This window comes from Trichomycterus rosablanca, chromosome 3, assembly GCF_030014385.1.
Source record: "Trichomycterus rosablanca isolate fTriRos1 chromosome 3, fTriRos1.hap1, whole genome shotgun sequence".
NCBI classification, from domain to species: Eukaryota; Metazoa; Chordata; class Actinopteri; order Siluriformes; family Trichomycteridae; genus Trichomycterus; species Trichomycterus rosablanca.
This window is the reverse complement of record NC_085990.1, coordinates 2,033,098-2,047,626: the sequence shown is the minus strand read 5'-3', so window position 1 is coordinate 2,047,626 and position 14,529 is coordinate 2,033,098. Positions and strand designations below refer to the sequence as shown.

Below are 14,529 nucleotides of genomic sequence, written 5' to 3'. Positions count from 1 at the left end.
TCATTTTAATGTCATATCGTTTCATGTTTCACCACCGCTCAGGGTCACAGTGGTCAGGGTCACACTTTCCCTGGAATCACTGGGCACAAAGCAGTAACACGCCCCCGGACAGGACGGCGAACCTTCCCCGTCCTCGGACGCCTGACAGCACTGCTGGGGATTCGAACCCTGGATCCTGAAGTGAACCCTGGAGTTTAATTGACATTTGTGCCATTTAGCGGACGCCGTTATCCAAATAGGCGGCACGGTGGCTCGGTGGGTAGCACTGCCGCCTCGCAGCAAGAAGATCCTGGGTTCGGGTCCTTTCTGTGAGGGGTTTGCATGTTCTCCCCGTGTAAATGGGAATTCGGTAGAGCCTTCATTTTATTTTATTCCTCACTCTACATTTAATAATAATAAACAGTATATTGGCCAATCACCCCCTTTACTCTCCGAGGTCTAATAATGTACCTTACACAAGTTTTATATCTGCACTCTGTATACTATATTGTTTGCGTTTGTGCCTTGGTCCTGGAGGACGGTGTTCTGTATCATGATGTACTATGCCTATTAGATCTTGAATCAGTGTCTCAAAGACCCAGAGGGAAAGAAAAGCTAGAACTGACCCAAGTTCTATTAATTTTAGAAAACAAAGGCTCACCAGGGCTTTCTGTTCTCTGTCTGATGCGAGTTGTTCCAGGTACCAGTCGGCATTATCCCCGAGCAGCCCTCGGAGGCACAGACTCGGCTCCTGCAGGGCCGAGAGCAGAGCCGGGGCGTCGCCGCACTCCAAAGCTTCGTCCGCGCGCTCTACGGCCGCTCGCACTGCACACACGTTAGAGTTCGGTACGCGGACGCTCCCGGGGTCACATCAAACACCGAAGTACTGAGTAACTCACCGTTAACTTTAGTGACGTTGTCCTGGATCTCACTCTGTGTCAGATACTCCTCGTAAATGTCCTTCTCCGCCGTGCCGCTCACCTAAACGATCACATATCGGCTCTTAATTCCTCACGGACGTCGGCTGATCGGGAAAACCAAACGACTCGTGCGTCTCGCTCACCTTGACGGACGCTCTGGCTGCTTTGTGGGCACGGGCCTGGCGCAGCATCTCCTGGTAGATGGCCATCAGCGGCTCCTGCGGGTTAACGAGCATGGCGTTGGGATTGCGCAGGGCCCTGGCCGTGTCCTCCACGTAGCCCCGCTCCACTGCCTCGTTGATGGCTATTACAGCTGCATGCACTGCACACGATGGAGGGAGTTAGCCTGGAAAAATACTACTGTTCCACCTGGAATGAAGCCTCTATGTTCTAGAATGAGGTGTCCCAATTATTTTAGCATTTTTTTGCAGATGCTTTTACCCGAACAGTGCTGTTTATTATCCTATATATATACAGTGTATCACAAAAGTAAGTACACCCCTCACATTTCTGCAAATATTTTATTATATCTTTTCATGGGACAACACTATAGACATGAAACTTGGATATAACTTAGAGTAGTCAGTGTACAGCTTGTATAGCAGTGTAGATTTACTGTCTTCTGAAAATAACTCAACACACAGCCATTAATGTCTAAATAGCTGGCAACATAAGTGAGTACACCCCACAGTGAACATGTCCAAATTGTGCCCAAATGTGTCGTTGTCCCTCCCTGGTGTCATGTGTCAAGGTCCCAGGTGTAAATGGGGAGCAGGGCTGTTAAATTTGGTGTTTTGGGTACAATTCTCTCATACTGGCCACTGGATATTCAACATGGCACCTCATGGCAAAGAACTCTCTGAGCATGTGAGAAATAGAATTGTTGCTCTCCACAAAGATGGCCTGGGCTATAAGAAGATTGCTAACACCCTGAAACTGAGCTACAGCATGGTGGCCAAGGTCATACAGCGGTTTTCCAGGACAGGTTCCACTCGGAACAGGCTTCGCCAGGGTCGACCAAAGAAGTCGAGTCCACGTGTTCGGCGTCATATCCAGAGGTTGGCTTTAAAAAATAGACACATGAGTGCTGCCAGCATTGCTGCAGAGGTTGAAGACGTGGGAGGTCAGCCTGTCAGTGCTCAGACCATACGCCGCACACTGCATCAACTCGGTCTGCATGGTCGTCATCCCAGAAGGAAGCTGACGCACAAGAAAGCCCGCAAACAGTTTGCTGAAGACAAGCAGTCCAAGAACATGGATTACTGGAATGCCCTGTGGTCTGACGAGACCAAGATAAACTTGTTTGGCTCAGATGGTGTCCAGCATGTGTGGCGGCGCCCTGGTGAGAAGTACCAAGACAACTGTATCTTGCCTACAGTCAAGCATGGTGGTGGTAGCATCATGGTCTTGGGCTGCATGAGTGTTGCTGGCACTGGGGAGCTGCAGTTCATTGAGGGAAACATGAATTCCAACATGTACTGTGACATTCTGAAACAGAGCATGATCCCCTCCCTTCGAAAACTGGGCCTCATGGCAGTTTTCCAACAGGATAACGACCCCAAACACAACCTCCAAGATGACAACTGCCTTGCTGAGGAAGCTGAAGGTAAAGGTGATGGACTAAACCCAATTGAGCACCTGTGGCGCATCCTCAAGTGGAAGGTGGAGGAGTTCAAGGTGTCTAACATCCACCAGCTCCGTGATGTCATCATGGAGGAGTGGAAGAGGATTCCAGTAGCAACCTGTGCAGCTCTGGTGAATTCCATGCCCAGGAGGGTTAAGGCAGTGCTGCATAATAATGGTGCTCACACAAAATATTGACACTTTGGGCACAATTTGGACATGTTCACTGTGGGGTGTACTCACTTATGTTGCAGCTATTTAGACATTAATGGCTGTGTGTTGAGTTATTTTCAGAAGACAGTAAATCTACACTGCTATACAAGCTGTACACTGACTACTCTAAGTTATATCCAAGTTTTATTTCTATAGTGTTGTCCCATGAAAAGATATAATAAAATATTTGCAGAAATGTGAGGGGTGTACTCACTTTTGTGATACACTGTATATACAGTATATCTAAGCAATTGAGGGTTAAGGGCCTTTTTAAAGGGTCCAACAGTGGCAACCTGGCAGGGGTGGGGCTTGAACCAGCAACCTTTTGATTACTAGTCTAGTACCTTAACCGCTAGGCTACACTGTCCCATGCAATACAAACATGCACTCGGGTAACACAGGGGACTAATCTTCTACAGACCATTGAGATAAGCTCTCCAGCTTGTATCTCAGGTGTGCTATGGACCTGACAGGCACCCACACAGACACTGCATTAGAGATGGATGATTCATGGATAGCAGTGCGTGACTCTCCGTACGCGATACTGCTCTCTGAGAGACCCCAGCACTGACAGGTAAAAATAAAACATATCCATATGCCGCAACTACGTGTCGGAGGGGGCTTGCAAAAGTCTCCGGGTCAACTGGGCCAGGCCGAGGAGGTACAGTTGGGGAATCGGATATGACTAGTCGAAATGAAGTCGTAATTTTGCATGTCTCATATAATATTTAATGAAATCACTGGGTGCAATGCAGCAACACCTTAAACTGGGATATTGTTTGTTCGTTCATCATCACAAACCCCATGTTATCCTGGGTGAGGATTATTTTTAATATATCGTGCATATTTAGTCTTTAAACCTGGATTTAAAACCCTAAATCCTAGTGCTAATCTGTACTCGGACACACAAACACTGTCTCACCAGCAGCCTCGTCCACTGACAGCTCATTGGCCAGGATTCCACCGATCTTGCTAAAAGCCGGCATCTGTATCCCATATTTATCCAGTTCCAGTTTCATGTTGTTGATCTCCTCCTCTAGGAAACAACATAGACGATATAACACGAGTATTTATATTTAATTAGCCTGGCATGACTGATCGAGGGGAAGAAAGTCGATTGATTTATTGATACCTGTGAACTTCACTTTGCCGCACAGGTCATGAATCTGAGGGGCCAGACCCCGACGAAAGAGGTACAGGCTGAAAAACAGAAATCAATATTACATCATGCTTCTTTTTAGGCATTTATATATAAGCGGAGGAGCAGATACAGACCTGAGAGCGTGGATACAGTAGACGGTTCGAGGCATGTTCTTCTTATCATAGATGTCTGTAGTCTCAGGATAGAAAATCTAGTAGGAGGAAGAAGCGACTGGTTAAAACTTTGGTAGAAATTAACAGACAGGAAGGAGATCCCTGCCGAGTCTGGTTCCTCTCAAGGTTTTTCCTGCCACTGACGGCCTCCGTTTGCTCATCAGGCGTTTTTTGGTCTGTCGGTCCTGGATTCCGTAAAGCTGCTTATGCCAAGTTTACCCTACACGACTTTACAAGCGGTCGGGTCGCTGTACGGTTCACACTGCACGACTGGATCTCTAGTAATCGGGAGTCTTTTCCAAGTCGTGGTTTTCACACTACACGACTGATGGGTGATAAGGGGTTTCACACTACGCACACCATCCATCACCAACTGGAATCGCAGGCGAGCTTCTCTGCTCTCACGAAAACACACGCGAGAAGTGACGAGGGGTTTAACGACACCACGTCCAAACGTGCACGACAACAAGTAGCGAGCGATCGAAGTTTGTGCGCTGATGTGCGGCGTAAAATCAAAGAGAAACAATAAACGAATTTGGATTGTTCTATAGTGAGTTGAGGTTAATAAATTGTTTGCAATGCAGCGTGGGTGTTATGTTTTGTAGAGAACGATAAGGTCAGAAATACTGTAAAGCTTGTGTGTGTGTGTGTGTGTGTGTGTGTGCTGATGTATTCTGATATAAACTATATTACGCCCCTGTCCCACCTGTTTACACTCCTCCCCTGCGTTTCCCCTCACACCGTATCTTGCGTTCTCATTGGCTGTTCGACACGGCACTCATTGCCAGTCGGCCGACTCATATCCAGATATTTAGCAGGCTAGATAATCATCTTCAGTCGGCGAGCGCTCGGATCGAGTTGCTGGGTAGTTCTCACACAGCGATTGAGAGCCGAGTTTCGATCCCAAAGCGAACGCCGAGTTGTTCCCGAGCCGGCAAATCTAGCGGCGACCAGTCGGCGAGTTTAGTTTAGTGTTTAGTTTTTACCGCCATGTCTGCCCTTAGGGCCATGTTCATGGCAGGAAAGGTCATGATCTGTCTTTTATTTACTTATTATATTTGACTTAGAGGAGTTATGTCTGTTGTCTATGTATGTTCGTTTACATGTGTTGCTTCAGTTTTGTTAATGACAGGAATTTTAGGAGTGTTTTTGCTTTTGTCTGGGTAAAGAGTTCCTTTATGGTTTTTCCAGTCGGTGAGCGAAAATCAGGGCAAAAAAAAAACATTTTTCCAGCGTCGTACCAAAATCATCATCACATGAAAATCTTCTTCCCCTTAAAGCTTCTTTGAGCGTCCAAAAAAGGTGGAAATCAGATGGAGCTAAATCCGGACTATAAGCATCGCTCAGTCTCTCAGACACGACTGATTCCCACTCCTCCTACTACTGCACCCTCACCGCTCATAACCACAATATAAAAGTGAGGAAACTTTTTGAAGATACCTCGTAAAGAGCCAATCCACACATGTTTTCCACACATCAGTTAAAACCTAGCTGAGAAATACCTTACGGGCCATACACACAAGGTCATAATCACAATCTATATAAGGGTAACACGTCCCACGCAATATTCTGATATGATTAAAATGCTTCCCCAACATACTGGTGTAAAAAAAAAAGATAAATAACCATATTACACCCACAAGCTTTCCATCACACAGACATCCTCAGGTCCTTCTACAGCTGTGTGGTGGAGAGCACCCTGACCACCTGCCTCACTGTGTGGTACGCTGGCTGCACTGTGGCAGAGAAGGAGGCGCTGCAGAGAGTGGTAAAGTCTGCACAGAGGACCATCGGATGCAGCTTACCACCCATCGGGGACATATACACAACAAGGTGTAAGGAAAGAGCCGCCTGCATCTTCCGTGACCCCACCCACCCTGCACATGGACTTTTCACCCCCCTTCCCTCTGGTAGGAGGCTGCGCTGCATCCGAGCACAAACAACAAGACTGAAAAACAGCTTCTTTCCGGATGCAGTCAGACTGCTAAATTGCTCCACCCCTCATGTACTGTCTATGCACCAGTTACCTTAAACACCTGTGAACTGGTGCTGCCCTTTTTTGCTGCTATACTTTGAATCGTGCACTTTAGATCCACATAAAGCTGCTGTAGTTCCTGTGCAATACTTGAATGTAAATGTAAATATTAAAAATTCCTTAGTTATCTTAGTTATTTCTTAAGTTTTATTTTTACTAAACATAGTTTCTCTTGCTATTTATATTTTTATATTTTATTATGTTTACACACACCGAGACCTAAGTAACTGCATTTCGTTCTAATCATGTACATGGTTTTGAATGACAGTAAAGCTGAGTCTGAGTCTGATTATGTAACGTTAGGATTCATCAATGTTCAGCCAGTAGTTGATATGGCAGGAATGTTTAAAAATGGCACGACCCCCCCCCCCTCCCCCAGTAGGTATGCTATTTCATTTCTTATCCACTAGAGGTATTGAGATAAACAAGTTGCTTCATGCATTTAATGAAGCAACGTTTGATTTAGCAGGCGGAAAGAAAAAAATGAATAAATAAATCACAGGAGGCTTCAAAAAATAGTTCACAGTACATAAGTAATCAGATTTTGTGTCTGTATGTTCATTAATCTAAAGTAAACACTACAAGCTGCTTTTTAAGCTGCTATAGACAGAGAGTCTATTTACACGTGTTCCCTTTTCTCCCAATTTAGTCGTATCCAATTCCGACTTTAATCGTATCTCTCCTGTAGTGCTGCAGATTCATACCCTGACCTAGGAGGGCCGTACCGAAAACACGGCCCATCCTAAAGGCCGAGTAGCCGAGCTTTTCTTTTCACCTGCATGAGGCGGGTTCATGCGGAGAGCTGTATCGCGTACACAGACCTGAGCTATTCACCGTCCCTGTGCAATCCCTTCATCCCGCCCTCCCTCAGACAGAGCCAATCACGTCTGCGAGGGGCCGGCAGCAGAGCCGAGATTCAAACTCAAGACCTGAGCCATTCAGTGGATCGGTACGATCACGTTCTTTGCTTTCTGCTCGATTAATTTTATTTATTGGGATTGTAACGTCATGTTTTACACACTTTGGTTACGTTCATGACAGGACAGGTCATCAGGTCAAACACAGTCACGAACAATTCTGTATCTCCACGGTCTTTGTGCTGTGGGAGGAAACCGGAGCACCCTGAGGAAACCCACACAGACACGGGGAGAACATGCAAACTCCACACAAGAAGGACCCACACCGTTCCACCTAGGAATCAAACCCAGGACCTTCTTGCTGTGTCTCCTTCACTAGCAATGGATTATCTGAAGAGCTTAGTGTGTGTCTCCAAACACGATTGATCCCTCTTTGCATTTCCATAAGAGGAGTGGCAGGAGGGCACTGGAGGAGGTTTGGGAGCAAATGAGGGGAGACGTGTGATATAAAAAAAAGAGAGAGATGTTTCATTTTACCGCTGGCAGGCCGATCTCCTCCAGCGCATTTCTCCAGTGGTTGATGTTATCAGTGTGACGGAACTGCAAGCCAACCGCCTACAAACAGATAAAACCACAGCGTTCAGTCATTATATGTCTTTACCTCGTATAGGTGCTTAATTTTATATATATATATACACATACACACGTATATACTGTATATTAGAGATGTAACGATGCACCACAAGACAGTTAAAAATCGATTCACATGTGTAACGATTCAAATCGCTTTACATGTATTATGAATCGATATTCACTTTAAACAGCAGAGGGCGCTGGCGCTATGAACCTCGCCTGGTTGACGTCACTACAGGGTTGCCAGGTTCAGAATTTTCCAGCCTAATGTATTTATGTGAGGATACTTTCTTTATTTGTATTATTCATTTATTTATTTATTTCATGTGGGATTCATATAATTTCAGAGGTTTTTGTTTTTTTACACAATAAGGGAAATGTGCAGCATCGTTTTGCATAGTTTGTACCTACCTCAAAAATAAAAGGACATCTATTATTTAGAGAAATAAAAGATAAGCACAAATACAGCATTTTATTTTATATTTAAAATAATAAAAGGAAACTTTGTCATAATTTGTCTTCAATTTCATTTTGTTTAAAAAAAAAATAAAATTATAATAATCGGGGGGAAAAAATCGTATCGTGAAACTAGTATCGTGAATCGCACCGGATCGTGGGTAGAGTGTATCGTTACATCCCTAATATATTTTCTTTACTATTGATGTCAGTGAACTGAAACTGAACATCGACAGCAGATCCGAAATTGCGAAACGTTTCGGCGTTGGACAGACCTTGTAGCGTTCCTGGTCAGGGTCGTAAATCTTTCTCAGAGGAACCGTTTTCGGAGCAAAGCAGTGGCCCAGCTTAGCCAGGAGAACCCCGTTCCTCAGCGCCTCCTCTAACTCGGTGGGGGGAGGGAGCTCCTCGTTCAGGCACGCTTCCATCCACCTGAGGGAGGGACAAAAAAAGTCAAACCTTTAAAAACACTCAGTTAAGGAAACACATTAGAAACATTAGATATTCAGCAGGCACACCAGTGCTGGGATTCTGAACTCCTCGGTTCGAAACTCGGTCGGTTGGGCGCCATCTAGCGGGGCATAATCGGCAGTGCCTGCAGCAGATACGTTTCTGGCAGGGCGGGATGACCGGGCTATGTGGGTGGGGTTTAGCAGAGTACATGTGTAAATAAGGTTCCGCTAAGGGCTGCGTGTAGGTCAGAGGAGGTGTGAGGAGCAATCAGGGATCCACCTTCTCAAGTCCTAGGGATATATTTTTAACAACATATACCAAATGTATAGAACAATGGACCAGGCTGCACCCCCACTAGATTTGTAAAGTGCCTTTAAGCAGCATGTATAAGCAAAGAAGTATAAAAAAAAGATAGAGAGGAGAAATATATTACCTCTTTGCTTCTTCCAGGCGGCACAGGTACTGGTACGCCACATTCTGAATGCGCTGCTCATCCATTTCTTCAGCGGTCAAGCGCTCATCTAAAAGACGTTTCAAATAAGTAAGAAGAAAAACATGAACCGAAATCGATTCTAAAATATATAGACAACAATTAAAAGTAGTTTTTGCCTTTTAGTTATTAGTTTGGCATGTCAAAAATACACTGTATGACAAGAATATTCTTTAAAAAAATTCTCTCTCATTACCAAGTATTATACTGGGACACTGGAGAAGTTTGTATTATAAAGATTTAAGTTGGGGTTTGTATATGTGTATTTTTTTTTTTCTTTTATTTATTATTTACAGCTGTATAAACGATTGTAAATCGAACATTGAATACAGTGTGGGAGGCTTTAGATATTGTATATATACAGTGGGGCCAAAAAGTATTTAGTCAGCCACTGATTGTGCAGGTTCTCCTACTTAGAAAGATGAGAGAGGTCTGTAATTTTCATCATAGCTACACTTCAACTATGAGAGACAAAATGAGAAAAAAAAATCCAGGAAATCACATTGTAGGATTTTTAAAGAATTTATTTGTAAATTATGGTGGAAAATAAGTATTTGGTCAATAACAAAAGTTCAACTCAATACTTTGTAACATAACCTTTGTTGGCAATGACAGAGGTGAAACGTTTCCTGTAAGTCTTCACCAGGTTTGCACACACTGTAGCTGCTATTTTGGCCCATTCCTCCATGCAGATCTCCTCTAGAGCAGTGATGTTTCCACCCCCATGCTTCACAGTAGGTATGGTGTTCTTGGGTTCTTCTTCTTCCTCCAAACACGACGAGTTGAGTTTTTACCAAAAAGTTCCATTTTGGTTTCATCTGACCACATGATATTCTCCCAGTCCTCTTCTGGATCATCCATATGCTCTCTGGCAAACTTCAGACGGGCCTGGACATGTACTGGCTTAAGCAGGGGGACACGCCTGGCACTGCAGGATTTGAGTCCCTCTCGGCGTAGTGTGTTACTGATGGTAGCCTTTGTTACTTTGGTCCCGGCTCTCTGCAGGTCATTCATCAGGTCCCTCCGTGTAGTTCTGGGAGTTTTGCTCACCGTTCTCATGATCATTTTGACCCCACGGGATGAGCCCCAGATCGAGGGAGATTATCAATGGTCTTGTATGTCGTCCATTTTCTTACAATTGCTCCCACAGTTGATTTATTCACACCAACCTGCTTGCCTATTGTAGATTCACTCTTCCCAGCCTGGTGCAGGTCTACAATTTTCTTCCTGGTGTCCTTCGACAGCTCTTTGGTCTTGGCCATGGTTGAGTTTGGAGTCTGACTGTTTGAGGCTGTGGACAGGTGTCTTTTATACAGATAACGATGTCAAACAGGTGCCATTAACACAGGTAACGAGTGGAGGACAGAAGAGCTTCTTAAAGAAGCTATAAAGCAAATAAATTCTTTAAAAATCCTACAATGTGATTTCCTGGATTTTTTTTTCTCATGTTGTCTCTCATAGTTGAAGTGTACCTATGATGAAAATTACAGACCTCTCTCATCTTTCTAAGTAGGAGAACCTGCACAATCAGTGGCTGACTAAATACTTTTTGGCCCCACTGTAGATAATGTGTAGTGGTCACTGTTTGTAAGTTCAAGTTGAACATTGTGAAAAAAAAAGAAAAAAAATACACTATATAAAGAAAAGTATCGAGAATTCCTTTTTGAATGTGTGAGTTTCACCCACATCAGTTGCTAAGAAGTGTAATAAATTAATTATATAAAGGAAATTATGTGTTTCCAAGTTGGTAGCAAAAGATTAGGGAAGGCCCTATATAAAAGCTTGGGTTAAGAAACCTCCCTGACCTCAGCCCCACTCAACAGCTCTGGAACGAACCAGCCATACAAACGCTCTTCTGACTGAATGGGCACAAGTTCCTAGACACCTACTCAGACCTCACACAGAGGTCAGTCTACTGTTAACACTGTTTGATTTTTAAATGACCTGGCATAATAACAGATCCACAAGTTCTGCTCTCTACCGAAAATTCCTTACGGAGAACGTCTGCAAGCTCGACCTGAAGCTCAAGTTACATATTTAAGTTAAGTGGCAATAAACTGATCACATGAGTGATATAGGTGTTGCATAATGTTTCTCCTCAATCCAAAAATGACCACGTTTAAAATGTGTCGTATAATACACTTTTTATTAGGCTAGACTGGCTTCTCTAAACTGGCTGCAGATCAACCAACCAGCATGCTTAATGGGATGACGCGAAGAGAAATTGAAGTTAGATATAAAACTCCTAACAGTGAGGTGGTGAGGATTAAACCAAGCTCTCTTTTTCATATTCTTGACAGTATTGATGATTGACTATCGTTGGTGACTTCTCTGTGCCCATAAACAAAGCAGTAGCTTAAATGAACCCATTAAAAACAACATTTAGGAGTTGTAGAGGGCTCGAGGTGGATGGCTGTATTTCGAACACCGACAAAGAACAGGTCTGGCATGAAATAGGTGCCATCAGACATGACTGACATTGTCTACAGTCGAGCAAGCTTGACAATGCCAAATGTTTTAAGGGTGCCGTGCTCCTAAATTGGCACCGTGAAGCCCAACTAACCCCTGACTGACTGGCAGACCTTTCAAACGAATTACATTTCAGCTGACCTTAACAGCAGTCAAACTAGTACTTATTTCTATGGGCACAGAGTAGTCAATTGTGATGACTCGGTAGAAATTAGGAGACCGTGTCTTATATTAAAAATTCTACACTCACTGTCCCTTTTATCAGCTCCACTTACCATATAGGAGCACTTTGTAGTTCTACAATTACTGACTGTAGTCTATGTGTTTCTCTACATGCTTTTTTACCCCCTTTCATGCTGTTCTTCAATGGTCAGGACCCCCACAGAGCAGGTATTATTTAGGTGGTGGATCATTCTCAGCACTGCAGTGACACTGACATGGTGCTGGTGTGTTAGTGTGTGTTGTGCTGGTACGGGTGGATCAGACACAGCAGCGCTGCTGGAGTTTTTAAACACCGTGTCCACTCACTGTCCACTCTATTAGACACTCCTACCTAGTCGGTCCACCTTGTAGATGTAAAGTCAGAGACGATCGCTCATCTATTGCTGCTGTATGAGTCGGTCGTCTTCTAGACCTTCATCAGTGGTCACAGGACGCTGGATGTTTTTTGGTTGGTGGACTATTCTCAGTCCAGCAGTGACGTGTTTAAAAACTCCAGCAGCACTGCTGTGTCTGATCCACTCATACCAGCACAACACACACTAACCATTGAAGAACAGCGTGAAAGTGGGTAACAAAGCATACAGAGAAACAGATGGACTACAGTCAGTAATTGTAGAACTACAAAGTGCTTCTATATGGTAAGTAAAGCTGAGTAAATAAAATGGACAGTGAGTGTAGAAACAAGGAGGTGGTTTTAATGTATTGACTTGCAATTTATACAGATATTAAATAAATTAAAGCAGTTATTACTTACAGCCTGAGCGGGTTTGTCCTCCAGATTCTCCCATTTCTGTAGTGTTAGTGATTATTCGCTTTCTGACTGAAAGTAGCTCCCGAGTTACAGTTCCTACAAACCTAAAAGTACCCAAAAACTACAAGTTTCAGTCAAACTAACTCTAAAATAAGATATTTAAGTGAAATAAATGTAATTTATGTTGGTTAATGTCGCATATAAACCGAATCTACACAGAATAAAAATAACGACCTGCTTCTGACTGACTGACTGTTCGCTGTTTGAATCTCGAGCTCGAGCTGACTGGCGGTTTGAATATCCCGCCGCGATCCTATTGGCTAGCGACGCCTGTGGCACTCGCAATGAATTATGGGTGTTGTAGTATTGTATTGTAGTTCCAGAAACATTGTTTACGTGCATTTTAGTGCTTTATTTTAACAATTTCCTTTAAAATAAGCAACAACTTACAAAAAATAAAGGCAGCTGTTTGTTTGTTTGTTTGTTTATTATGATTTTAACGTCATGTTTTACACTTTTGGTTACATTCATGACAGGAACGGTAGTAAATCCTTCAACAAGATTAATCAGTTTACAAGGTTATATCCAACACAGTCATGGACAATTTTGTATCCCCAATTCACATCACTTGCTCGTCTTTGGACTCCGGTTTCCTCCCGCAGTCCAAAGATACGAAATTGTCCATGACTGTGTTATACTGTGTCGATATTAAACTTGAACCGGTGAATCTTGTGTAACCAGTAACTAACTACCTGTCCTGTCATAAGTGTAACCAAGGTGTGTAAAACATGACTTTAAAAATAAACAAATACCACCATTTTATCCTGATCAAGGTCACAGTGGGGCCCTTAACCCTCAATTGCTTAGACTGTATACGGTAAGTCGCTTTTGTATCCCCAGTTCACCTCACTTGCTTGTCTTTGGACTTTTGGGAGGAAACCGGAGCACCTGGAGTAAACACATGAGGACACGGGGAGAACATTCAAACTCCACACAGAAAGGACCCGGACCGCCCCACCTGGGGATCGAACCCAGGCCCTTCTTGCTGTGAGGCGACAGTGCTACCCACTTAGCCACCGTGCCACCCCGCACCCAGAGTAAACACACGGGGAGAACATGCAAACTCCACACAGAAAGGACCCGGGACGCCCCACCTGGGGATCGAACCCTGGACCTTCTTGCTGTGAGGCGACAGTGCTACCCACTTAGCCACCGTGCCGCCCCTACAGGCAACTGTAGCCTAGTAGTTAAAGTACTTAGAAGATTGCCAGTTCAGGCCTCACCACTGCCAGGTTGCCACTGTTGGGCCCTTGAGCAAGGCCCTTAACCCTCAATTGCTTGGGTTGTATACTGTCACAACTGTTGCGTCTACTAAATGCTGCTAAGAGATTAAAACTGTATTATACAGTCATTTCATGTTTTACCACCGTCTGGTGGCGTAGTGGCTCGGTGGGTAGCACTGTCGCCTCACAGCAAAAAGGTCCTGGGTTTGATTCCCAGAGAGCGAAGTGGTCTGGGTCCTTTCTGTGTGGAGTTTGCATGTTCTCCCCGTGTCTGTGTGGGTTTCCTCCGGGAGCTCCGGTTTCCTCCCACAGTCCAAAGAAACTAAATTGTCCATGACTGCGTTGTACTGTGTCGATATTAAACTTGAACCGGTGAATCTTGTGTAACCAGTAACTAACTACCTGTCCTGTCATAAGTGTAACCAAGGTGTGTAAAACATGACTTTAAAAATAAACAAATACCACCATTTTATCCTGATCAAGGTCACAGTGGGGCCCTTAACTCTCAATTGCTTAGACTGTATACTGTAAGTCGCTTTGGATAAATGCAGAAAATGTAAATGAATGGTACACAACTGTTGGCAGTGAGTGTGTGAGGTGTTTGCATGTTTTGTCCATATAGTGTGGTAACTTATGTAAATTCCATACGTCGAATCGGCTCCTCAAGTTTATCTAAAAGTGTGAGGTATTTACATGTTTTGTCCATATAGTGTGCCCAGCTAACAGGGAACGTTCCCACAACTTTCACTAATGTTACGTGAAAGTTCTCCTAATGTTATGAGCAAATGTTCTCAAAATAACGCTAATAGAACACTCTATAAACGTTATGTG

General features: G+C 43.9%; 1 protein-coding gene across 2 annotated transcripts in view; it reads right to left on the bottom strand.

Annotated features, from left to right (window-relative positions):
- iqgap3 (IQ motif containing GTPase activating protein 3) overlaps positions 1-12,715 on the bottom strand; it is a 46,283-nt gene extending 33,568 nt beyond the window's left edge. Inside the window, exons 1-11 of one of the 2 annotated variants that reach the window (XM_062992405.1) lie at positions 12,650-12,715; positions 12,419-12,519; positions 8,917-9,004; positions 8,306-8,462; positions 7,479-7,556; positions 4,011-4,087; positions 3,868-3,935; positions 3,658-3,771; positions 1,043-1,221; positions 879-960; positions 641-804 (exon numbers count right to left, since the gene is read on the bottom strand). In XM_062992405.1, the coding sequence (XP_062848475.1) occupies positions 641-804; positions 879-960; positions 1,043-1,221; positions 3,658-3,771; positions 3,868-3,935; positions 4,011-4,087; positions 7,479-7,556; positions 8,306-8,462; positions 8,917-9,004; positions 12,419-12,452 (1,041 nt within the window). In that variant the 5' untranslated portion in view covers positions 12,453-12,519; positions 12,650-12,715. Of the gene's footprint in view, positions 1-640; positions 805-878; positions 961-1,042; positions 1,222-3,657; positions 3,772-3,867; positions 3,936-4,010; positions 4,088-7,478; positions 7,557-8,305; positions 8,463-8,916; positions 9,005-12,418; positions 12,520-12,649 lie in introns of those variants that run through there. The other variant, XM_062992406.1, reaches the window with a different exon arrangement.
- Positions 12,716-14,529: the final 1,814 nt, after the last annotated feature.